A 25,871-nucleotide genomic window follows, 5' to 3' on the forward strand; every position below is an offset into this window, starting at 1 on the left:
ACGTACTGCTATAATTTGAAATCACATTAAACTTGGCATTGTCTGCTTCCACTTGACTTCACAATGACAGAAGTCCAACACACATGTACTAATTCAATTTTAGTTTCAGGGACTAGTAAATGCATTTTTCTCCTTCAGTCTCCATTGAAAATTTTTTTTTGTAAAAATAAGAAAAACTTACTGTTTACTTTAATAAATTCATCTACCCACAACAACAAATTAGAGAGATTTAAAACTTAGTTCATAGTAACACTACATGTCAAATCAAAGAAATGGAATCAAAAACATGTTTTATAGTCTACATTATTTGTTAGCGTTCATTTCCAGAAGAAGCCGTCTAATGTGTACAAAGCAAGGGTTTATGAATGATCCAAAAACAACTATAACCATGACCAGTAAACGTTTCAAGCTTACTGCTACATATTAATCTTGTGTCCAGCTTTTTTATACACTGTCAGATATCACAATACAAACACTACAAAAATTACGCCATTACGCCATTACAGTCCATTCTAAAAGAAGTTTGATCATGCATCAGGTGTTCATCAAAAATGACTTTGATTTATTTTTTTTCAAGGATGGTTCAGGCCAACGAACAAACAATTTCAGCTTTCTTTTTATATGGCATCTGAAAACAGGGAAGGTAGGTACATGTACAACATTGTGTTTTCATACCTCTCAAAAATATTCATTCGTGGTGCAGCTGAGTGGTTAAAAACAAAGTTCCGCAAGAGAGGCCAGGTGGCATTTGATGAACAACACTTTAAAGGGTACCAGTTACATGCATAAATAAGTCGGCTGAGCCTTTTCGCACCATATTCAAACTAAAATAGACACATATTTTTATTTCAATTTCACATTTAACCCTAACCTCCAGGGGCTTTTGTCCTTAATCGTTTAAAAATGTGAGGGATTTAGGACTATGAGGGTAAAGTCAAAGGTTAAATCACAGCTACTTGGTTGTCGGCACTGCACTGTTATTGCGAAGTACATGCCTTCCCCCGGGGGCATCTTTGTGTTGTTATTATTCAAGAATTCTTTGCCCTACAGACTTTATGCAAATCAGGCTTCTTACAACTTCCTGAAGTTCTCAAGAGGCTCTGTGTGTTGGGTCAGTAGCTTGGTTTTGCCTGACTTTCATCAATCAAGGCGGAGAAAGAAAGGGTTGAAATACATTGTAAATGATGCAGATGTGCATTTCGTACAGATGTACCAAATATAATATCCATTCTTTGTGGTTGTGGCAACTCAAACAATGGATTTTCAAACTTTACTGATCATTTTCTAGGCATGCATGCTACATGAGCTATCCAGTGAGACATCACATGAAAAACCTGGTCCAAGATAAGCACTCAAATAATTAATTTCAATGTTTGAATTAGGAGGGTCCTACTCCAAATTCAATTAGGAGGCAGGCAGGGGCCAGTACACCCATGCATTTTTGCGACTGCGGTTTATCCATAATAATGACAATCATGTACATGTAGTTACCTGCAGGATTGAATAAGTCAAAAAATGCATGATGTGTAGTTAATATGCTGGCTGACCAGGTCACTATGCATGAATAGTGACAGAGATTTCACTCAGAACTTTTTGAGCAGTTGTATGCTTCAGAACAATATCAAAAGGCATTTTCATTTTGCCAGCAATTTTTTTAAGGGAATAACCACACTTTTTGAGACTTTGCTATGACTGTGATAGTTCAAAAATAAAAGCATTGAACAATTTAGCCAGTCAAGTTTTTCAAATAGCAAATTTATTACAATTGGTTGAGAACACTGTCACCTTCACCCTAAACAAAAGAAAAAAAGGGAGAAAGCTTTGCAGGAAAAGAAACTAAAGCTGAAAAACAAATTATCTAAAAATGTGATGAGTCAGCATAACTCAGCACTTTACAAGCGAAATTCCAATCTATTTTTAGTTAGGGCAAACATCTGTTTGAGGATGGCAGGACGATGTAAGAACATCACTTTAGCCTGTTCAATTTTTACTAGACCTTAATGTACACATGTATATTGTGTATAGTTCATGGCAACTTTGCCGAGTTGAATTTGTTTTGCACATTTACACAGTTTTGTTGTAGCAAATACAATCCAGAACCAGATCTTGAAGTGTTACAAAAAGACAAAAAATTGGAGTAAAAAGTACTGCAAAAATATCTCATAAATAGCTCTGAAGAGTACACATAAATTTGTCACGTTTGGCTGAATTTTGAAATTACACATTTTGTATCTTGTCTTTAAAAGTAAATTAGCTTTTTTTCAGCCAAAAATATCCTTGTCATTTGGGTGATTCACAGCAAACTAATCCTGGCCTGAAGTACATGTACATGTAGCTCATAAAATCCTTATTACTATTCAGCTTTTAACACCCGCTGAGACACTTTTTTTTAGAAAGGAAACATGTTATTTACAACTCACTAGACATTTGCATTTAAATCACAATCTGGAAGTACATACAATTTAACGAGATTTTAACTACCGCTTCCATCTATTTTTGTATTTCAAACTATGGTTTAAGTTACAGTAACCATGGTACTTACATTCATAATAAAATTCCGATCAGTCAGTTAATGAGTTTTACTGTACTCATTGGATTCGTTTCTGAGACGGAGACAACTGATAATTCCTTCAGTGATTAGATTGGAACAAAAACAGCTAGATTTGCATTTTTAAGCTGCCAGCTGCAGACTGACTGCAGTGCTTTTGGGGGGATGCCAACAAATCAGTGCTGTTGGTCAAACAAGACCAAGGCCGTTCACTGGTCAACATCTGTCTAGTAGTGTACACCTACATGTAGTTGAAGAGTGTGTAAAAAGGCAGTGGTGTGAGAACCAGCCTATGAACCAACACTGGTACATATTCCGTTCGTTTGCCCTACATGTGCATGTGTACATTTCCTAGTTCAAAACGATGTCATGTTCTTCCCGTGTCATGTATATGAGTATTGTAGTTGCTTTTTTTCATTCCCTTTTGCTGACTTCACATCACAAAAACAGCTCTGTTTTTTTTAACTACCCCGCTGGGCAACTTCACAGATTTTTTTCACAAACCTGCAGGAATTTTCACTAGTTTTTAGCAAAACTAACTTTGCCTGGTGAACTTTCATGGTGAAGGTGGCATATAAAGGTCAGGTCTGCGGAAGCACCCATGCAAGGATACTCTATGGTAAGTATGTGTGGTACTGAAAAGAACATTTCGGACAGTACGCTCTGACCGTCATCAGTAGACTGCTGGGATTCCAATAATGGAGCAGCTTATGGTGTCTGAAGGGGGGTGAGGTGTGAAGAGGATGCTAACTCAGGATCCTACCAAGGACACGGTCAGACTGACACACCTCACTCATCATCTGCATCTTGCTTCCCATGTTCCTCTTCAGAGCATACTGTTGGAAATGTTTATTTTCGGAACCGCACATACTCACAAAAGAGATACCCTTGCACGGTGCTACCGCAAACACTTTAATATTAATTTTGACTGTTTTTTCAACTTCATTTGTGTAACTGTTACTGTGGAGTCAAGCTGTCAATTTTAAAACTTCAAAGAAGAAACAACACCTTTGCTTTATTCATCTTTAAAAATAAGACAAAAGGCAGTTTTAAACGGGTAGGTGTTTTGTTACTAGCCCACCAGGCACGTCAAAGAATGCATTTTAGTGGCCCGCAGCAGGTTTTACTGGATGCGGTACGCCGGTCTAGTGAAAGGTTGGAGCCTGGCAAGCACTCTATTATTGCACAACAAAAAGGCCAACAACTTGATCGTGAAAACATTAAAAAGCAAAAATATCTCAAGAAAGGGCTGACCTACCCTTGCATTTTCCAGATGTTGTTTTATCAATGGCTTCCTTGACGATGAGGTTACACATCTCTTGAAAAAACTCTCTTTCATTCATCTCAGGCAGACCATTCTTGAGTCCTTTTGTTTGCGACTGTTCCATGGTGCATTGACTCTCAAAATTTCTCCAACAAACAAGAAACATCATACATGCAAATAAAATATTACAACATATTTGGAAAACTATACAGCTATGGAAAAACAATATCCATCCAATATGTATATTCCTTTCTCCCTTTTACACGTCTCCATACGGGGGGGTACTTTACATATAGGCTGAACTGCAATGAAAACATTATTGGTCAGGAGTGGGCTTCAGTTCCTCTCCCCCCAACCATCCAAACACAAACATTGACATTACATACCTAATGTCGACATTCCTTTGTTTTCATGCAGTTAAGAAAACTTGGTGGAAATACTCATTTTTCTGGAACTGGGAACATGATTTTTTTCAACTGCATTTTTGTAAAATGTTTCCTTCACAGTTTCTCTTCCTTTTATGACGGATAACTGTAACCCCAAAATGCCTCTAAACTTCTTTTTCAGAGAAGGAGAAAGATGTTGTAGATGTGGGTAAGTCCACAGAATACGTTCCTCTTCTGCATTGTGGACAGTCCACACTGTATTAAGGTTAGCGCACCAAAGTGTGTATGTGCCTCAAATTTGGGTCCTTCTATAAGCCAATTCGGTATTTCAGTCGCGCATGTGCTAACTATACATAGATGATGGCTTAACCCTAACACTCCTCAATCCTTCACCTGTTGGAGGACTGAGGACTGTTAGGGTTAACATGGAATAAATGCATTAGTCATATTTCCTCAATTATATTTAGACATATAGGTATTATTACAAAGTTAAAAGTACTTTTCCCCCTCAAAAAATGTTAATGGCATTGCATAACGCTCTCATTTTACCATATATCTCATATTGTATCCTTGTCTGGGGCAACAGTAGTATCAGCCATCTAAATCAAATCTTAAAACTTCAGAAAAAAGCAATACGGGTAATAAATAATGTTAATTTCCAAGCACAGCCAGCAACGCAAGGTCTACACTATACCGTACCGATGGCTACACCATGTAGGTTTAATGGTTTATCCAATTTCTATCCCACAATTCCTTGCGCACCCAAATCTCCGACCCGGCTTATTGCTCCTCTTGGAAACTGAATTCCATTATGCAACAGATGCTGCTACAAAATTCTAAGTGTTCCTTGCTCTATGGTCAACTTTTGTCTTTTTTTTTAACACTGTCCATATCTTTTGTACATGATTGTCAATTAGGGACAGCTAGGTGGACTAAGGTCCCCAAAAGAATACAAACTCACACACAGCCAGCAGCCCGGAACATCCTGTGTGGCTGGACTCTGTTCTCAAAATTCTCAATGTTGCTTGCTCTATGGTTGAGTCTGGTCTTTTTTTTAAAGACCGTCTATATCTTTTGTACACGAATGTCAATCGGGGTCAGGTGGACTAGCGTCCCCAAATGAATACACTCACACACAGCCAGCAGCCCGGAACATCCTGTGTGGCTGGGCTCTGTTCCCAAAATTCTCAGTGTTCCTTGCTCTATGGTCGGCTTTGTCTTTTTTTTTTAACACTGTCCATATCTTTTGTACATGATTGTCAATTAGGGACAGCTAGGTGGACTAAGGTCCCCAAAAGAATACAAACTCACACACAGCCAGCAGCCCGGAACATCCTGTGTGGCTGGACTCTGTTCTCAAAATTCTCAATGTTGCTTGCTCTATGGTCGAGTCTGGTCTTTTTTTTTAAAGACCGTCTATATCTTTTGTACACGAATGTCAATCGGGGTCAGGTGGACTAGCGTCCCCAAATGAATACACTCACACACAGCCAGCAGCCCGGAACATTCTGTGTGGCTGGGCTCTGTTCCCAAAATTCTCAGTGTTCCTTGCTCTATGGTCGGCTTTGTCTTTTTTTTAACACTGTCCATATCTTTTGTACATGATTGTCAATTAGGGACAGCTAGGTGGACCAAGGTCCCCAAATGAATACAAACGCACACACTGCCAGCAGCCCGGAACATCCTCTGTGGCTGGGCTCTGTTCTCATAAAAATTTACGCATGCATGCATATCAGGACCTGACAAACAATGTGGAATGGACGCGAATGGAGCCGGCTTTGCCTCCGTCGACATAGTTAAGTGCGTTTGGCACACAGTGAATCGCGGCATCACAAGATGCCATGGCATAATGATAAAACACAAATTTGTTTTCAATTAATTTGTGACCATTTAACCACGATGAAAAACAAAAACTCCGTGAGCTCCTCTTACCTGCAAAGATGGTGTCTGTCATCTATTCGCCACTGATACTAGCGAGCAACTACAAGTTACAGGTGCAGCTCTGAGTTTGCTGGAGAAAACTAATCTCACACTATTATGTTTCGTCCGTTTAAATACTCTCGACATGGGGTCACTGCTCTTGGACTGTTCCATTAGAGAAACGAGAGGGGGTTTGTCTAGATAAAGATGCTATGGACAAAAGCCCTCTACCCCAGTACCAATTCCTCGAAAAAAAAATTAAAAATGCCCAAGGCCTCTCTGAAGGTTCTATTCTGAAACAATTAAGCAACAAAGGGGTGACAGTACATTTTTGATAGCCACATAGGTTCACTAGACAGTGTAGATGCCTTCTGACAAAAATGGACCTGGCGTTTTTATTATTTCACCAATCGCAATCGACAAACTTGACTTTTTGTTGCCCAGTCAACCGAGTCACAGTTTTAGCTGTCTGGTCACGTCCATCGAGGCAGACTCTCAAATAGTGGTTCATCAACGCACTATTTTTAGTTATTTTGTTCCTTTCATGGAAGTGGATTGCCGTTTTGTTAATTGTCAAGTTATAATGGTTCTGCTAGACTCGAACAGCATCATAGACTTTGGTAAACTAAACAAAAGTACACAGTTTTTTTATTTTGTTTTTTCCCCCAATACAACGTTTAGTTATATAGGTCTTTTTAGGTTACGGCGTTTTTATTTGGTGTAACGAGTTTTGTCCTTTTTCTCAGCGGTTGGGTAATTTTTTCCGAGTAAAACAAAACAAAGCAGTGATTTACTTCAAGGTAGCGATTAAATTTGCATAGTTCCCCCTTCGTCAAGTTCATATCATGCGGATGTACCATGTATTATCCAGAAACAATGTAGCGCCCTCAATTGCACTATACTATCTTTGGTTTTGTGGTTTTGTCCACTAGCACCGTGATGAGCAAAGATAGTATAGCGCCGCTAACTTTGGTGATGAGGCTTTTGTGATACGGCCAGCGATTGCCAGTTTCACACATTCAATACCCGTCAATATTACTTTTTATTCGCCAGGCCGTCAATGAATGCTAATGGTGGTTAAATTAATCATGGAGCTACTTCATAGCGATGACCGATCCGCTTTCTTGGAAGCCCTCGTTCGTTGTTTATTTTGTGGCTACTTTTGAGTCCAGACTTGGGGGAGGGGGGTTGCTATTTCATGACCATCATTCGAATTTTTCCCCGTCCTATTAGGCCAACACATGAAATGCCTATGAGTGAAATGGTACTGCTTTCTAATACATAAAATGAGCGTGTCAAGTTCGAGCGCGTATCGTAACGCACTTCCATTACTCTACACCCATACGCGTACCACGCTGTGCATTCTGCAAGCTGGAGACCAAAGACACACAAGGTTGGTTTCATTAGCAAGTTAATATTAAATTCAGACACTACTCGGTGTATATTAGTTGAGCTTAATTATTTATGACACGTACAAAGTAAAGAGCACACGATGTGTTGCCATTTACAGCACTTGTATGCCACTCGTTCACGTCAATGAATACGTTACTGCCATGGTAACACAGTCGTTGCGTTGTACATCTGATTACAGGTATACCTAGGCCTTGGTTACAAAAGGGGTGTTTTTCTGTTATGTTGATAAGAATACGCGACAAATGGAGTATATATAACTAATATGGAAATATATTCTGCAAACAGTAACCTCAGAATAAACACATTTCTTTAAACTTTTCACCCAGGATGTGATGGCATGCTGAAGAATTTTGTAAAAATAAAAACGGGATAGGCTAATCAAAAACTTCATTAATGGAGATGAGAGCACCACCACCGAATAACCGAAGTAGGCCTAGGTCCGTGATGACCAACCGTGGTAATCCGGCAGAGTCATCAGCTGAACGCAATCGAACTCGAAGTTCACCGTCACACAGGAAGATTCAATCCATCATTGGTCAATCACCTAAATCCACGCAATCCATCGAATCAACTGTCGTTCGCCATTCTGCCCAGTCTTGGAAGGACAGATCCCGACCCAAGACGGGATGGGCTAGGGTACAGTGGGTACACCTGTCATCCCAGTACGGGAACCGTCTCCCTAGGGAGGAACTTAAGAGGTTAGCGGCAGAGAGATGGGAGTCTTGGAGGAGACATATGCGGAACCAACTTAAGCATGGCAGCAATCTAGACAAACAGGTGACGTTATTCCTTTAAATGCCTACTTTATTCCTGTAGACGTGGGGGTGTGTGCTTGAATTGTTGCTTAATTAATGTCAGCTGGGAGCTCAGAGTGCACACTGCAACATTAGCCGCAGTAAGTAAGAGAACCTGAGGTGCTGATGCATGACGGGAAGGACTAGGAACCAGATCCATGCAAAGTGCGTATTATCGTACTGTTGCGAGGCGCTGATGGGTGGGGGTTGTCAAAATCCCCTCCCCTGCTCATTTTTTGTCTTTTTTTTTAATGGATCCACCCCCTGGTAGAAGACGTGTGAAAATGAGAGAGATTTAAAACATCCAATAAATGTCCACAGCGAAACTTCCGGCAGAAAAATAGCATTCTTTTTCAGATCGCGTGCAGTGTTGTCATGTATCCATTCTTAAAGGTTGCTCTTTCTGCGCGCACCATCATCCTTGGTTAAATCTACTTCGCTATGGGTGTCGCATTTTCTCACTTAACCAGCCTGTCGCACTGATGAGAAGTTAATCTGTGTAGCCTAGAATTCTCAGCTACTCGGTGTAAAGACAGATTTTGACATTATGCAATTATTGGCAGAGCATTAAATTGAACTTTATTTTTTTTAAGAATATTTACTGATATGGAATAATTGTTTTCAGACCACCAAAGCGCGTGGACCAAATAAAAGTTAAGAATCACGTATATGATACATTTATTTTTATATTCCTCAACTTAAATCGCATTATTTTGGAAGCTTTCAGGCCTAATCACAATGATACAATCCATCCGACAAGAAACCTCTCAAGGATTCCTATCAAAGTCCACGTCTGACCCATAGAGGGCGTCCAAGTTTAAGCTGTGGAACATTCGAACTCAATACTCAACTACGAGAAGTGCTAGAATGGCTATTGGCCTCAGTGCTGTGAGACAAGGTATCGATCCGTAGAGTGACTTGTTACAAAACCCGGAAGGAGCGTGTCTCAACATCTTTTCAGGGAACTCGCTGAATATTGACTTTCCTACCAGATAAATCAACATCTCCTGCGTGACCTCTTAGTGCTCCCTCTCAAACAAACACCCGTAGGCTGTTAATAGGCAGTGTTTGAAATCGAGTAATAACCCGCATTGGGCTCTAAACAGCACCCAGAGAATAAACATTCATGGAATTGTATACAGAGATTTAAGCGCTCCGAAAGTCCAACTGAGGATTCTAACCGAAATATACATTTCGCACTTTGTCCTTTGTGCTAGAGATTGAAAATTACTCCAATGTATATGAGTGTTCCTGTGCAGTTTTGTTTGAAGAGTGTTGGATGCCTCATACACGCGTGCAGGTTTTAATATCTGATATATACTTCAAATCCAACATATTTATTACTGGTTGTATGGCTGCTGGCAGCAGTTACGGAGGGTTGGTTTGGCTTTATAAGTTATAGCAGGTACCCTCATAATAATTTCATAACAAGCTTTCAGGACCGACTAACACCTTTGTTCAATTGTAATCCTCCTCTGACTAAAAAATTGATGAACTTCTCGTTAAATTTTCATCGGTCTTTTTGAGGGTACCTGGCTGAGATTTCCGCCTCATCTTAAACTGATTTGGCCAAGTTCCTCGCGAACTTGATGACGTGGCGTTCCCCTGGTTTGTTTCTGGGGGGTTTTGGACTCGGCATTTTTTGTTTTGTCGCTTCCTTCGACGAGTTTGCCAGGGGTTTTGATCTTTTATTGATTTGCTTATCGACTGTTGCCGTCTAAGATCTGGCCGCGTTTAATACCGTCCATTCCCGCGGCGACGAGGGTCGACCAACACGCCTTTGCGCCCTCCTAACAGTGACCAAAGAGAGCCACGTCAGGCTCCCCCTTTCCCTCTTTTCGTTTTTGAGGTCGTCTCTTTGTTACCATCCACCCAAATAGTCTTCAAGAGAAAACCGGTTACAGTCCCGTCAGAGCTGAAAAGCTTCACGTTGGATCAACTGACAAGCCCCATCGTCCAGTGGGTTATCTATGGGGAGATTTCCCATGGATTTTCCTGGATTTGATAAAATTTGACGGCCTATTATATGTGACTATTATATGTGACTGACATCACCTGAACGAGATATGGAGAAGTTAACCCACCTTCAAGCAAGATTTGTGAAACTGCATCACACCTCCAGGACTTAGCGCCGAACAAGCGAGTGCAACACGACGACTATATCTAACCCCCGCAAAGTATTTATCCATGTACCAATAATGCTGTTGAGACCATGCAGTTACCGCGTGTTGCGGTGTTAGGCGCTCGACGTTTGGTAATTATCAGATAAACGGCCAAAGTCCACCCTGAACGTTGTGAATGATGAACACCTGAAGCCTGGAGTGTTTTGTGAAATTGTTCTGGTTGTTATCCATAGTTCTCCAGGGATGCGGCAAACTAATGACCTGAGAGCCACTCTTGTGCCTCATTCAGGAAGATAGTAATTTTAGTATAGCTGACTATAGCTAAATCTTTATACAACGATGCTATCCCTGTGGAGTATGAAAAGCTGAAGGCTGTAAAGTTTCGGTCAGCGAGAAACACAATAATTAAGTTCTGAGGAGGAAGCAATGATTACTCCTGTGTCACGCTCCCCGTCGCCGTCACCTCCTCCTCGAGAAGATCCAAGATCTGCCGTGCCTAAGAGGCTGGTTCGCCATTCGTATCCCTCTGACTCGCCTCGCTCAAGCCACGCTAGTTCTCCGCTGAGCAGCACTAGTCAACTATGGATGTCGGGAAGGACGGCCTTATATTATCCGGAGGAGCTGAAAGGAAGTAGTGGAGATGAAGATGAGGAGGAGGAATGTAGAAAAGAAAGTTTCGGCGCTGACTTTGGAAATGATTCAGAAAGTAATCACAAGGAAAATGAAGTGAGGATGGTGAGATCGATGTGAATAAAACTTTCATAAAGATAGAAGTAAAACAGGGGGTGGAGGTTGCAATTTTTACCTGGAATTTACCTTGTATTTCAGCTCCAGCCAAATATTGAGATATGAAAGTTTCTTGTGTTGCCTTTAATGCGTTTGTTTTGCCGGGTTCGAATTTGGGGGGCGTGTTTTTTGATTGTTTTTGGTTAAAATTGCAATTTATTTTGTCAATTGAGTCATAAAAGAACCTCATCACGTGGCTCTAATTTGAAGCAAGAACAAATGTCTTGGAAAGTGACAGATTTAAACTTTTCGCTTACACTTTTTTATTTCTTCATAATTATTGAGTCATTTCTCAGATTGCTTGAATCTTTCTGAACCAGACTGATATCTAGAATGATCCAAGAGTCGAACCTCTGGATTACCAGTAATCTTTTAATATAACACATTTTAATACCATAAATTTATCTGTGCTTGTTTTGTATTCACGAGGTCACTGTAACAGTAAGCTGTTTTGATCAGTATCGCAACACGACCAGGGATAAGCTACCGGTTCTATGCTTCAAACTGAAATAATCCCATAGATAAAGTGTTGGAAATATTTCACGGATAAGACACCATTCAATATATGTTCTCGTTCGAGAATAAGGGGCAAAGGGGGGCATTTTAAAGCGCCGTAAGATTGTGATTGTATATCGGTCGTCCTTGACACCATGGGCGGATATCAACTTCCTTTATTCGGTTATTTCATTTCAAAATGTGGTAGTTGCTATGGGATGTTCAAAATTAAATGCTAGTGGTGTACCTGATTTTTTAATTGATTGGCAAGTAGTTATTGTAAAACAAGAGGAACAGTTGCAAATTAGAGCAAGTTTAGGCAAGGAAAACAATTTCCATCAGTAGGATGCGGTTCGCCTCTTTAAATCGTCGTCATGGTGTTTTCGTCAGCTGCTGTGACTGAGAAACACCGGCCAGTAAAACACATTTGTATTGAAAGATTCAACGCTGCACATTAATTGGCAGGGTACTCAATTCAACCGTAGAATAACTGATTGCACCTCTCCCCCAGTTCCTGATGACAGTTGGAAAAAAAATCGGAGCTCTGTAAAACAACCTGGAGTTTTTCCTGTACAGGCGTTCCATAATTGCTGCTTTGTTAAAAAGTAACGAGAGAGGTCGTTGTAAAGATTCATTACTGGTAATAATTTGAACCGGAAAGAAAAATGAAGCAATTCGGGAGGGGAAAAACTGCATCTCTTAAGGTTGAGTTTGTTTCTATGGCTACGTCGAAGTTGCCTATGTATTGACTGCATTTGGTTTGGGTATAATTCCAAAAACTTAGTCCTCAACAATGTGTGGCAACGTTATGGACAGTTGTATTCAGCAAATGAGATAGAAACCACGGGATATAGCGGTGGCTATAATGAACCCATGGACAACAATACAGACGCCGGCTAGATCTAATCCTATTCACTTTGGGTCGATAAGCTGCACGATCACACCAAAGAAATTAAGTCCGGACCAACGAAAATTGCCGGCTCAATAGTCCCATAGACAGATGGAAAATCTGTCAGAAGACTATTGGAACAGCCAGAAATGTTGAGCTTTCATGGCTAAGAAACCTGGGAAAATCCTTACATCTGTGATGGACAAGAGCGCTCTTAAAATTGATGCCGTATAATTACAGTAATAGACAAACGCCTGGTTTGTTAAAAGAAAACATTGTAAAGACAATATAACCAACTCCAGCTTCGGATGTTATTTACATCAAAACAAACTTCCGTAGCCTACGTTTTGATTTACGAAAGAAGCCATGAGTTATTTTGCCTGAAATAAGAACCACAGGCATGATCCCATTAACGCGTACCCCGCACCCCCATTACTCCTTCCATGCCCCGCCCATCCACTGCCGGAGAGCATCTTCTTCTAATTTGTTTACCCTTTTTATCAGGCATACCAAATGCCAACAATAGCCCAATTCTGCGCTACAGTCCACTTCAAACAGCCTTAAGAGCTGAGACTGAAAGATGCTTGGAGGTATTTTCCTGTGAATCCTTTGTTAAGTGCCTTAATCGGTTTCCCTCGAATCGATAAATGCCTGATTCGCTTGTCAGTATTTTCCTCATAGCTTAGATGTATAATCTCTGTGGTGTGACCATGGAGGAATGACACGGCTACATTGCAGTCGCACCTACAAGGCTGGAAGGAGAAAGCAAAACAGAATGACTGATGCTAAAATTCAAATGGTAGAGAAAACCGTCAGTGAATAGAAAAAAATCGCATTTTGTCAAAGCCAGTGAAAGCAAAGGATGCAGTCGACGATGTCTGCTAAATTTCGCTGGTTTGGCTGGAAAGCACTTGGAGCAAGGATATGTCAAAGAAAAGACCGCACACTTAAAAATTGAAAAGGACAAACTTAAAAAAATATGCCAAACTTATAATGGCACTTTATATCGAATCGATGTTAAATAGCTAACATTAATTTGCATTATTTTTTTATTTTCGTTTCCAGGAATCTCGCCAAACGTCCTCCTCAAAATTATCACATTTGTCGGTAAGTTATTTAAATTCTGTCCTGTGTTAGTTTTTCATTGCTCAGTGCACACGTGGAATTTGATAAAATTTGCAATATTGTGCTTCGACGTCAATGCATCATTTATAGTTACGATTGATTCCCCATCTTCCCACAATCCTTTGCACAACAAACATGACATTTTGCCCTTGGTTCCTTTGAATTCAGTCCTAACCATTCTTTCATACTTCACGCTTAACATTATTTTGCCCCCCTTTTTTTCCTATCCATCATTCGTTCCAGAAATATGTGTAGTACCAGTAGATTTCCTCATTTTTCCCCCTGTGTTTTCAAGCCTCGAGCGCGGTTCCTCCGTGCCGCCAGGCAGGTCAAGATGTTATGCGCGGTCCAGATAAGCTTGAACCGGTATGCCACGGAGGCTGGGAAGGGTACCTTCGGGGCTACCCTCCCCGACCTAGTCGCTAGCTTGTCGGCTGCCCCAAGCGTGGTCTACGTGCCTTCTACTAAGGAGAAACTCACCTTTAATGCCGGTGCATTCAAGAGCAATTATGAGGTGAGGAAAAAATGCCCGCGCGTGGGCGATTGTTATGATTTTAACTTAATGAATGCGGCGCCGTGAAGATTGTGGGTCAAGGAGAATTCAGTTAGTTCGACCATGCCACCCCAGAGAAAGTGATTTTACGCCCACTTACTGCGTTTATTAACAGACGAAAAAGTTGCGCAAATTGATATTTGAACAATTGAATAAAACATACTTGCCAAAGACAAAATGCCTCGGACTCCCCTTCTATGAGGTAGTCTATTTTGATGCTTATGGGTGTTTGCTATAAAACAGCCATGGTTTTCGGCTAACCTTTTAAAACAAAGACCCAAACCGGCTACCTTTGATCAAATCGCTTCTTACATAAGAAAGCTTCTTGTCCCGCCAGTCTGTTGCATATTTTCGATAACTTCCAAAATGAACAGCCGCACGCCAAGGCCCGTTTCTGTTTCAGAGCAATTTGCCTTTCAAAAATAAACTCCCATCCTCTCTCAAAAAAGGGTTTTGCATTGCTTCTTGCAAAACTTAGCACGGTATTTCTTATTTTAATTTAGGCAACGAATTTTTGTATGTTCTTCTGTTTTCATTTTTTTTCATACTCCTAGTTCACCTGGCCGAAAAAGGCCAAAGAGGCAGTGGCCAAGCGGCCAGAGGAACGGACCGAAAGTGATGTCCAGTTGATTGGCGGGTTGATGAGGGGATTACATAGTTTTAGGAAGTACACGCGAGCACACCAACAGCTTATAGCCAGAGTGGTACGCCTCCAAAAGTGAGTGGGGAGAACTGAAGTGCGTGATAACAGAAACCTGTAACTCTGTACTTTGGGGAAGTCCCTCCTGCTTTGATTTCATCCCCTTGAAGTTGAAGTGACATGAGGCCAAGCGAATATTATGTTAACAGTTTGATGACATAGGCACTGACAAAATTATTATACCTCACAATAGACGCTCAACAACTCAATAAAAGATTTCTTTAACCCCCATCAGAAAAGCGGCTACTCTGAAAAGAAACAAGATTATTATCTTAGATAGCTCTGCTCTTGTGTCGCATGCAGAAATGCCAGGACAAGAGACCAGCACTGATTTCTTTTCCTAGAGGCGATGATTTGCATTTATGCATTCCCGCCCTTCCCTTTGTCAAACCACAGATACGGCCGGAGGAGAGTGGTTGTCCGCAAAGGCCACTTGGGTTATGCCTTCTACTTCATCTTTGCTGGCGCGGCCTGCGTCACTCTGGATGAGGATGAGGAAAGTGCGTTTGTCAAGAAGGAAGTGACGATCCTCAGGAAAGGGGCTTGCTTTGGGGTGAGGAAGAGCGGACTTAAAGTAAAATGCTTGAGAACTATGCTGCATTAAAGTCAAATTATATTTCGTACTGAGGATTTGGTATTCACCGGAGTATTCCAACTTGCACTGGCACTATTAAAATTCTTTTCAATGTTTTATTTTTGTTGTTACCTATTTCTCTCTTTGTCAAGTGAGATGTTGGTAGACATTTTCAAATGGCAATTTCTTGATAATAGCAACCAAGGTCCCACACTGGATGCAATTATGCTCTTTCTTGAAAACGTTAGGAAATAGCCTTGATGAAAGACACTCGCCGAAAGGCCACCATCGTCTGTCTTCAAGACACCGAGTTCCTGGTGGTGGATCGGGATGATTTTTTTGAACAGGGGCTTCACCAGCACATCCAAGCTGAGTTTGAGTACAAGTTTAACTTCTTCAGGTTGGTATAATGTGTAAAGCAATGGACTTACGAATGAATCCACGTAGGTACTGTAACCAATCAAGAGTCTGGAGGGACAATGGGTCTTGTGAATTGGATTCATTGTTCACCATTTCCCTTTTTTGGATAATTTTTGACATTGTAGAAATTCTGAAACCTTTTGTTTTTTAAATTTAAGGCAATTCTAAATAACTTGTGATTCATCAAAGAGTACCAACAAAGTGGCAGGAAATGTCAATTGTCAAGAAAAACAAGTTCAATTTGAGATAGCTACAACGGTATTTGGGTTTTTATTTTTATCATCAGAAGCTGAAATCCTCTCTTAACACTATATTTTAATCCTAGCAGTCTTAAATCCTCTAATTCTACTATGATTTTCGTAAACTCTTAGGAGTTGGTGATAACAATGCCATCTCCTTTGAGTAAAATGAACCAAATTTGCTTGTTTGCTTTTTGAATGTACACTCAAATATTGACATGTAGAATTGCTGCTGCACTCAATAGACAGTTGGCATAAACAGTTGAATAATTTAACAGCAAACACTCCACTGACTGTGATGAAAAGGCCAACCAGCTGATGAAGTGGTAATGATCGATTGTTAATTTCAGACACAAGGTTGTCTTGCCCTGTGAAAAAGTCTTCGAAGGCACCGAAGGTGTCATCTGTTCCAGCTAGTGACATTTAGAGTGATACATATTGATTCTTTCTATTCACTCTGATTTGCAGATTGCAAATTCTAACAACGCCAAACTTATTTTTCAAGGTATCCAGATAGAGATGTAAATTTTCAAACTAAAAATGTTGGTCTTGTATTAGTATCATGGCTCTAATTCACAATGAAATTGGAAGTGTAGTTTGAACTTTGCTGAAGTGAAATAGAAGTGAAAGTTTCTTTGATTTTGATATATATTACAAGAACAGAGGTTTACAAATAAGGGTAATCATTGCCAAGGCAGTGTTTTTGATGGCCAAGTTTTTTATCCAACACCTCACTGTACACAGGAGGTTGGAGTTATTTTCTAGCTGGCCTGATGACAAATTGGAGGAAGTGAGTGACATGGCGCGCATTGAGGAGTACAATCATGACTCTGTCATCGTCAAGGATTCCAGGGAATTACACTGGCTTCTCTTTGTCACCAAGGTAACATTTTATGGATTTTAAGCAAAAGGGTGGTGGTGACGGGAAGTTAGTTGGGCTCTGAAATTTACTGGCAATTCTTTTCTCAAGCTCAGGGATAGTATTGGGTTTGCTGACTACTTTTTAATGAGTATTTGCTGATTCAGGAGAGCAGAATTTCACATTTGCAGGATTCTGTTATTGGGCAAATTAATTTCTCTGTCCCCACAACAGAGCTATGCTGAATATCACAATATCCGGAAATTCGATCGAGTATCGAATATTTGAATATTATTTACCGAATTCAATTATTCGAATGCAAAATTCATGAAAAATGAAGGGAGAATTTTCTTTTGTTTAAAAAGTTAATTATTTATTATTAAAATTTTTAAAAGACAAAACGTGTTGTTTGTCTCTAAATCTTGCTAAATCATGGCTAGAGATACTCCTAGACATGTGAAGCTATTACAGTGATTACAATATACAATTGTGTGCATTATTGCAAATCATTTTGTATATGCTTTGTTCATCAACAATCTGCCCGTCGGTCCAACCAAATATTTGGATATTTGATCGAATTAGAGTCGAATATTTGAATAGTGAATTATTCGAATTGACTCAGCCCTACCCCACAATGTTTTTGGTCCCCACAAAAGTGATGTAATGACGAGTGTTTGTCCCTACAACTCTGGAACAAGTATAAGCCATGGGTCATTCTTTGTCTTAAGACTGTACTCACTTACTCCCTCTTCCCATTCTAACAGGGTCGCTGTGATGTGCTGAAGTTGGTGGACCTTGCCAAGGTGTCTGTAGCTAGGAATGAGGACGACCCACAGGGTCAGAAGAAGCAGGATGGGGGGACCTCACTGCTGAGTGGGGACTATCCACTGAGTCTGCTCCCAGAGGGTCATAGGACCCCCTTCCCCTGGCTGACACCCCACAAACTGCCAGTCAATACTAGGCCTAAAACAACAGGTACATGGAACTTTGTCTACCAGGGTTTGTATGAGAGGAGAGACCCATTACCCCCCCAAAAAATAAAATAAAAGGTTAGGAAGTCTGTTTCAAGAGTACTTCTTCAAAGCTTTCATACATTAAATGAAAAGTATCTTTAAATTTGTACACTTCCAATCAATTTATGAAAACTAGGTTTTTAAACATTGGCCATCTCTTTAAAAATGGTCTTTTATAGCTGCTCCTTTGGGAAACACATTATTTTGCCATCATGACTTTGAATTGTGATCTGCTCTCATCACTTGACTGATGCTTGAGATTTGGACTCTAACCAGTTCCTTAACTCTGAGGCTCCTCCAGGGTCACCTTCAAGATGGCACATGGGGAGGGGATGGGATTTGGAGTCCTGGATGTACAAACAGCCTGTTAAATTCCCAAGTCTCTTTCAGGGATGGACTGAAGAGGATCAAAGTGATGAGTGCTGCTCTTTTACAAACAGTGGACGTTGTAAAATAAACACTGTCGGTGACAACAAACCTTAGATACTGTCTGGGATTGCATGGTTTCTCTTGTAGTTATCTGTATAGAAAAGACACCCATGTTTCTCTCTCCTGTTTAAAATCCAAATGGGTCTGGTAAGTCTTTAATTTAATCCAAACAGGTCAGATAAATTGCAAGTCCAAGGAAAAGATTGCAGTCGAAGGTGAGCTAAATCAGAGACGGAGCAAGAGTGCTGGTGTGAGGTACACCGAGGATGTGTCAGACTTGGACATTCCATCCGAGTCATACTCCAGATCAACCATGACCAGTGGCTTGTCTATGCACAAACGCAGGTAAAGCTGCACCTAGTGATCTCCAAACTGAGTTACCATGAATTCTGGATTCAACCCCCCAGCCGATAAATTATACAGAATAGTCCTGGTATTTGTAAGATCTCACTTTTAGACTGAATCCTGCCCATCCTTACGAAGCGTACTTGGTTCTTGTTCATTAGGGATATTTTTAGACTTGTGTCAGGCTTTGGCTTCACGCTTGTTACGTTTTGTGCATCACTCCCCAAGATAAGGGCATCTGATTCAACGCAACTACTATATTCTGCACTAGAAATGCAAAATTGTCTACTGTGAGACAAGCATTTGGAACATTTACATTGAGTTCAAACGGTACACATCTGGAAATGATTTTGGAGACTGAGAAACTGAGATGTAGAAAATGGTCTTTGACTTGAGTGTGCATCCTCAAATGTAAACTGGTAACAAGAGCTACAACTGGATCTTGGTCAGTGGACTCCTTTGCATCCAAATCCCACTCTGAACCAACCTGTTGTCTCCTTTGGTAGATCCTCTGATCCCGGTACTCCTCATAAACTTCCAAGTCATATCAGTCTGGGCATTGCTACTATGAAAGGTGATGGTGTAGAGGCTGGAGTGTACATCAGGGTGGATTCACTCAGGCCAGGACAGTGTTTTGTAAGTATGTCTCTGATGAGTGCCTTAAAAGGGTGCATCAACGTCTTCCATGTCCTATAGTGCTTCCTATTTTTGTGTGAGTGTGAATTTGTTTCTGCATTCAATTGGACTAAATTGAACAATAGAGGACAATAAGGTCCATGATTGACAGAGGGTCCCCGATTGACAACTATGTACAAAACATATGGGTACACACTAGTGTGTGTGTGTGTGTGTGGGGGGGGGTAACTTATGTCACCAGCAGGTAAACTAGATAATGGAATAATCCCATTTCTGCTTGGTACATGCTTGGGATACAACTTTGCTTCAAAGGGGGCAAGCAAACAGGAGAAGGACATTTTTATTTTTGGGACACCCCCTTAGGACAACTTACCAGAGGTATATGTTGAAACTTAAAGTGAAATTAATAGCCTTGATGTTGTTGCCTTTCAAGGGTCTGGAAGGAATCTCAGGAGAGATGCCCCAGTTCTCCCTCTTGAGTCTTGGCTGTGAGTTAGTTCGTGTCTCCATATCCAAATTCCATGAGCACGCCTGTGAGGAGACACTAGATCGGGTCAAGGAGCTCATCCCTACCTATCCAAGTGACCACTTCCTCTGGACAAGCTTCAAGAAGCAAAACCGCTGGACCAACTTCAAGAATGACGTGGTGCATGACGTGATGGATGATGCCTTCGCGCAGAGTGCGCCAAACACCTTTGCTAGGGACTTGCGCTCCACTCTAGGACGAACTCCTGAGCCAAATCATCCAAATCAGAGGTGGCGAGGAGTCAGTCTGGGCAGTAGCTTTGCCAGCAACATCATGCCAAAGATTTCCAGCATAACAAATACTTGGGTGGATGAAAAGAGCTCGCCAAGAAGTAAGAGCAGAGGTGGGTAATGGGGTAGAGGGCTTGTAAAGAATGGACTGGTGTGATTGAATTATTCCCAGCCAGCTGCACTTGTACATAACTGTAGCAGGTGTTCCATAGCTTGCTTAAGAAAACGATGAGAGTGTATTTCCTTCAAACTTGCGTTATGGGCACGCTTTGACGATGGACACCCTACAAAAAAAAATGATGCAGACCAATTTCCAATGAGTCTTTTGCCTCTGGCCAGTATCCTGGAAGAATATGTCTGGTAACTTGTGTTCACCAGTGGTGAAGTGGGAGTAAAGTCTGTGCTGCAGTTAGGGACTTTGGATTGGAAACCTTTCGAACATCAAAAAGAACGGTGGAACAAAGCATGAATAGGGCTATTAAAGTCATATACCAATCAGCTCATGTGTTTTATTTTCTGTTTCTCAGATGGTGAAATATCTAGGACCAGTTATTCTACCAGCCGGCCAGTGTCTTGCCAACAACCACCTAGTCGTCCTACGACAACACGTCACGACGCCCGAAGTGAACGCCTCTCGGCTTTTGTCACTGAGCACTGTTCTGTCCGTGTCACAACAGCAAGCCCTCAAAAACCACAAAGAACACGCACAGCAAGGGCGACTCCCTCCCCAACAAAGACATACAAAATGCCAGAGATTGATAAACTCACAAAACCAACCTACACAGGAAGTCTTTCATGGCGAGCACTGGCCAAATCATAATTGGCTTTGTCTGACAGAAAGACCCTTAACATCACTAATGGGGATAATGCTTGTAAGTACAGGGCCTACTCACGCTGAGGATGAGTCAGGGCTACGAAGATGAATTTGGCATCATCGCTATAATGGATACTTGAAGGAGAGAAATAGGAATTGTCTTGAGATTGTATGACAGTTGGTCTATCTGCTTATGTTTGCAGTGACAAATCGTTAAGTATTTAGGACAGACCATGAGCTGGAGCATTAACAAATGAAAGCAAGGATCGACAGATGTTTGAAAATGGTGCTTTTCTCATATGACTACTGCAAGGGATAAGGGCAAGGATGGTATTTGCAGCCCCTCCCCCCAAAAAACTGGCCTCGTTTTAAAATTGGTATCCTGTTTATTTGCTAATTATTTTAGTACAATGTCTCTTTGAAGCACAGTCTACCTTTCTTAGGGAAAATTACTTTCCCTGTGTTACATTTTTCTGATTTCAACGACAACCCAGATGATAGGCCTCATAATTGGGATGGACTAACTCTTCAAATTTTCACATGAATGAAAAACTGAAATCTGTAACAAAAAAGAACACCATTCAAAAGAAGACACATTTGCAATGTATATACACTATATACAAATGCATTGGGAGCTTTATTTACGGAAATATTGTTTGATAATTTTATGTGAAGAAAAAAGCGGAGAGAAAAAGGAATATTTTGTTAAAAAGAAGTGTAACTGTAAAGTACAACCAAAATGAAATATATTATGCGTGCTGTGGATTCTAAACAATGTAGTGATTTTTTTTATGAAGACTTTTCTAAACCCTTAAACCATACTGTGTAAGCTTGTCCATTTCTTAGATATGCTTGGTCCAAAATGCCTTTGATGTACGACAGAATCAAGCTGTGCCTTTCTTTGCTCTTCCTTCGTCTCATGGATGATAACGTCGGACCTAAGTCCAACATCATATCTATCCATCATTTGCCTACATTCCCATAAAAACCATTAAAACCTGCTGTTCTCAGTACTGTAGACCCTGTGCACAGTTCATCTCCAGATATAAGATACTTAGAGTATATAATGCATGTTCAAGACATTAAAGGGTCAAGGTCTAAGTTCTCAACATTCAACAGGAACACAGCTTATAAAAGACCAATCCTGTCCTAGATATTTGCAGGATTTGTTCTCTCCAAGTACTGTCTTCAGTGGTTCAAATTGGTGCAGAGGTTTGGAGCTTGCTTCAGTTTGGTACTTCAAGAAGCCATGTTATTGCAGTAAATTTGTACATTGGAAGAATGGTCTCACCTCAAATGTACTTGACTTCTGACTGTCTTACCAGATGCAAATGAGGCTCTGCTTTCCACCAACAAGTAAACATACACTTTCACAGTCAAAGAAAGCCTCTAGCTCATTGGCTTTCCTGCACACACAGTTGCCGAGTTGACCAATGAACAGCCTTGTTGTTTAATCGTCATCTGAGTCATCTCCTCGTGGTTCTGTGGGTGGTTGCTGTGCACTGACTGCAGTCATGAGATCTGAAGCCATGCCAGATTGTATTCTTTCTCCTGTAAAGAATACAAGAGGTCACAACACGATTCAAGCAGATTAAAAAGAATTGGACATTATGCATGGCAGATATAATTCATTAACCCTAACTCCCTTGGGTGTGTGCAAAATCATATTAATATTGGAGGATTCAGGACTGTTACGGTTAATTTTTGTTGTCGTAGAAATGATATTAGAGAACTTGTCAAATAGCTGCTGAAACCTAATTTATTTTTTGGTAGAAGACTACCAGAAAGATATATTATTGGCAGTGTGTCCTTTTTGGTCTGGCGCATCTTAAGTGGACATCAGTTACAAAAAAGCTTCCAATAACGAAGGAAGACTATAATTTGATACAAAATGCCACAACAAAATTCCGACAGCTGTGGAAGCTGTGAAAATGACTTGTACTCACTGATAAGTTCTGCTATGGCTCTCTGTGTCCTCCTCTCAAGCTTTTCCAATTTGGGGGTAATGTCCCTTTTCAAATCCCTGTTCAAGAAGATAATGATTCTTACTAGATCGATTTGATTCAAGAAGTATGTCTGTTCTCCAAAGTAATGGATGACCCCATTTTAATTGAACTAGGTACAATTCCTCAGCCAAACTATGATGGCACTTGACTCATTCATTAGCGCTGCTGGAACTGAGGATTTTGTTTGTTGCAATGGTACAATTTCCAAAGAACTGCCTTTTTACCACTTATATTTGTTGTCACGTCATGTTTATCCGTCATGCCTACACACTTTGCTAGATCAGGGTAACAGGGACCTTACCAGTCAGGCTTTCTGGGGGCAAGGTTAACCAGGTCAACTTCCTCTACTACAGGAACAGGCTTAGCTGCCTCTAACTGGTCCTTGATGTGCTCCTCAACTGCAACAGAGAAGCACATAAACCATCTGAGACAATGTAGAACTTCTTACATATTTTCTAGCTTGAGGTCATTCAAGGCCAACTGGCAAGCCCACAGATTTTTTTGGGGGGGAGGAATTTAACACTCCATTTTGTTCTTTTGTGGCAAAGCTGCTCACACAGCCCCACTAAATAGGATAGACATCCCTATAAATATTGACCTTTGTAAAGTGTCATCTGTTTAATTGACAGTGATCTCTGTTGGTCAGTGGCGTGGTGATACCCTGAAATACTGTAAGCTGATATGCAACAGGTGTCAAATTGATTTTCAGACTGACCTGATGGTAGACTTGCTTTAGGTAAAACCTTCTCCTTCAATGTGTCATCAGCTGGATTATAGTTCTTAAAGACTGCCTTACTGCATGTGAAGAACATGAAGTTGGATTGTATCATTAAAAATCCTTATCTTCTTTAATTAATTCTACTACATTACAGACATTCCCGAGACTACTCTTCTTAAAGGTCAACTCTAACACCGTGACCCATATTTATTTTTAACCAGGATCTTTCTAAAATCTTACAATTTAGCTCTTTGTAGTAACCTGATTGCATATTGTGCCTGATCAAAAATTAGGCAAGAAAAACAAACATTAAGAGACACTAATGATCCCTGATTCAATTTCCAACAAATTCCTTGAATGGGTGTGGACATCTGGTAGATATACGGTTAACCTCAGTAGAATACATATATTAAAGTGCACCTAATAGTTTCAAGTTTTGTACACCAAGACTTCTATAGCTCGAGAGAAAAATCCTAGGAAAGAATTTGATATACAGACACCACTAATTTGTCCCTGCAAAGACCTGTAATCCTTCTGAAAGTAATAACATGTCATAAAAAGTCAAACTTAGCAGTGAAAATAATTCCAAATATGAAGGTATTCACACAGACGACTTAAAACTCTTCATATCAGTCTCATAAGGTTTATGCAAAGGGCATCAAGCAGGGCTCCTTATACTAACTCTGCTTGACGCCCTGTGTACAAACCTTTCTTTCAAACCAATTCTTTTTCCTAAATCTATTTATCTGGCTTTTGTACCTTTCTTCGGTGACGTTTTCATCTGTTAGAGGCTTCTTTGTTGGTGGCTCTGTATTCTCTGTATCCTTTCAAATTCAAAAAGAATTGTGAAACAACAAACGTATAAAGATAATGTATGCATGTTAACAGTCATGACCAGAAACATGTAACTTGTCAGGACAATGGCAAGAATAGAAGTTGCTTTATTGAGGAAACGGAGGATCAAGTTGTTAGGGATACCAGTTGTGTTCTTATTCAGAGAATAACAATTATGGCCAGAGAAGCCTGATCATACCTCATTCTGGTCTGAAAAAAGTCCAACAATTTGAATGAAAAAGCCTGAAACCAGATTTCTGCCTGAAAACTGTCATCCCTGAGTTGTTATTTCTTTGGCTTCAACAGATGAATATATGCAGAATAACAAGAACGACCGTTGCATCCTGCCTCCACATTTTTCATCATATATCATCTCAAAGGTCACTCATGCATAGCCTGTTATAGAATGCTGAAAAGACATGAATCTGGAACCAAGATTCAAATTGGGAAGAAATCCATATCCGGACATTATTTGACACCCTGTACACAAACCCGATGAGACTGTCTGCAAAATTCAAAGTGTTTTCTAAGGAAACAGATGAACATTTTCAGAGCTAAATTAGACTTTTTAGGAAATCTTATCACTCTCTGATGGCTGATAAAGTACTGCATGGGAAAGTTAGCATAATGACGTCTGTCATGTCAATATCTGGATCTCTATCTCCACTCCAGCATGTCCAATTGTCACCACGACATGGCTGTTAGGAAATTGGCAGACAACTGCAGTGACTCTCCAAAGACTTTTGAACACAAAAGCTGAAGTGCAGTTGGAATGCAACATTCTTTGCGAAAGTTTATGTGAAAAGCAAATTCAACACAATAATCATGGTATTGCCAAGCTGCAAATCATATGCAGCTTGATATGCATGCTATCATCAGTAAAAATGCCTGGCGCCCTCTGTTGACATCATATCGACTCAAGAGCAAAACACGCAGATATTAAAGCCCGAAATCATTCTTGCAAAATGTATTTAACTCAGAAAGTCACACTAGAAGTCAAGAAAGTCACAAAAATATGTCCAGTACCTCCAGTTCAGGTTTCTGTTTCTGTCTTAGTGCTTTTAAACGTTCTTTTCTCCGAATCGCTTCCTCTTGCATCGATCCAACGGTCGCCATATTGGACAGTTACAATGAATTGTGGGAAATCTTATTTGTTCTTTCCTTTCTGAAAATAGAAATGATCATTATAAAATTCAACTTTATGGGCCATATCAATAAAAATTTAATTTTGA

At 40.4% G+C, this 25,871-nt stretch overlaps 3 protein-coding genes across 9 annotated transcripts in view; 1 reads left to right on the forward strand and 2 right to left on the reverse strand.

Annotated features, from left to right (window-relative positions):
• Positions 1–7,480, reverse strand: part of LOC110974867 (acidic amino acid decarboxylase GADL1-like) — an 11,294-nt gene extending 3,814 nt beyond the window's left edge. The window contains exons 1-3 of the mRNA XM_087139995.1: positions 6,131–7,480; positions 3,807–3,958; positions 189–202 (exon numbers count right to left, since the gene is read on the reverse strand). Of these exons, the coding sequence (XP_086996121.1) occupies positions 189–202; positions 3,807–3,936 (144 nt within the window). The 5' untranslated portion in view covers positions 3,937–3,958; positions 6,131–7,480. The remainder of the gene's footprint in view (positions 1–188; positions 203–3,806; positions 3,959–6,130) is intronic.
• Positions 7,427–21,856, forward strand: LOC110974839 (cyclic nucleotide-binding domain-containing protein 2-like). Of its 6 annotated transcripts, none has more exons than XM_022226746.2 (13): positions 7,427–7,511; positions 7,858–8,308; positions 13,684–13,725; positions 14,039–14,257; positions 14,851–15,014; positions 15,393–15,549; positions 15,819–15,970; positions 16,974–17,112; positions 17,853–18,063; positions 18,704–18,875; positions 19,382–19,511; positions 19,945–20,380; positions 20,795–21,856. In XM_022226746.2, exons 2-13 carry the CDS (start codon positions 7,925–7,927, stop codon positions 21,085–21,087), a joined length of 2,499 nt encoding a protein of 832 aa, XP_022082438.2. In that variant the 5' UTR covers positions 7,427–7,511; positions 7,858–7,924; the 3' UTR covers positions 21,088–21,856. The 6 variants fall into 6 exon arrangements, with proteins under 6 accessions (XP_022082438.2, XP_022082454.2, XP_022082446.2 ...); XM_022226762.2 differs by having other exon boundaries at positions 19,945–20,368; XM_022226754.2 differs by lacking the exon at positions 7,427–7,511 and adding an exon at positions 7,522–7,709.
• On the reverse strand, positions 21,691–25,798 carry LOC110974874 (coiled-coil domain-containing protein 12-like). Of its 2 annotated transcripts, none has more exons than XM_022226804.2 (6): positions 25,666–25,798; positions 24,565–24,629; positions 23,803–23,882; positions 23,389–23,485; positions 23,028–23,104; positions 21,691–22,632 (listed from the first exon to the last, which is right to left on the reverse strand). In XM_022226804.2, exons 1-6 carry the CDS (start codon positions 25,753–25,755, stop codon positions 22,532–22,534), a joined length of 510 nt encoding a protein of 169 aa, XP_022082496.1. In that variant the 5' UTR covers positions 25,756–25,798; the 3' UTR covers positions 21,691–22,531. The 2 variants fall into 2 exon arrangements, with proteins under 2 accessions (XP_022082496.1, XP_022082505.1); XM_022226813.2 differs by lacking the exon at positions 25,666–25,798 and adding an exon at positions 25,225–25,501.
• Positions 25,799–25,871: the final 73 nt, after the last annotated feature.

Source organism: Acanthaster planci, linkage group LG08 (assembly GCF_054643075.1).
Source record: "Acanthaster planci isolate LZ-2023a linkage group LG08, COTS_SCS, whole genome shotgun sequence".
Lineage (NCBI taxonomy): Eukaryota > Metazoa > Echinodermata > Asteroidea > Valvatida > Acanthasteridae > Acanthaster > Acanthaster planci.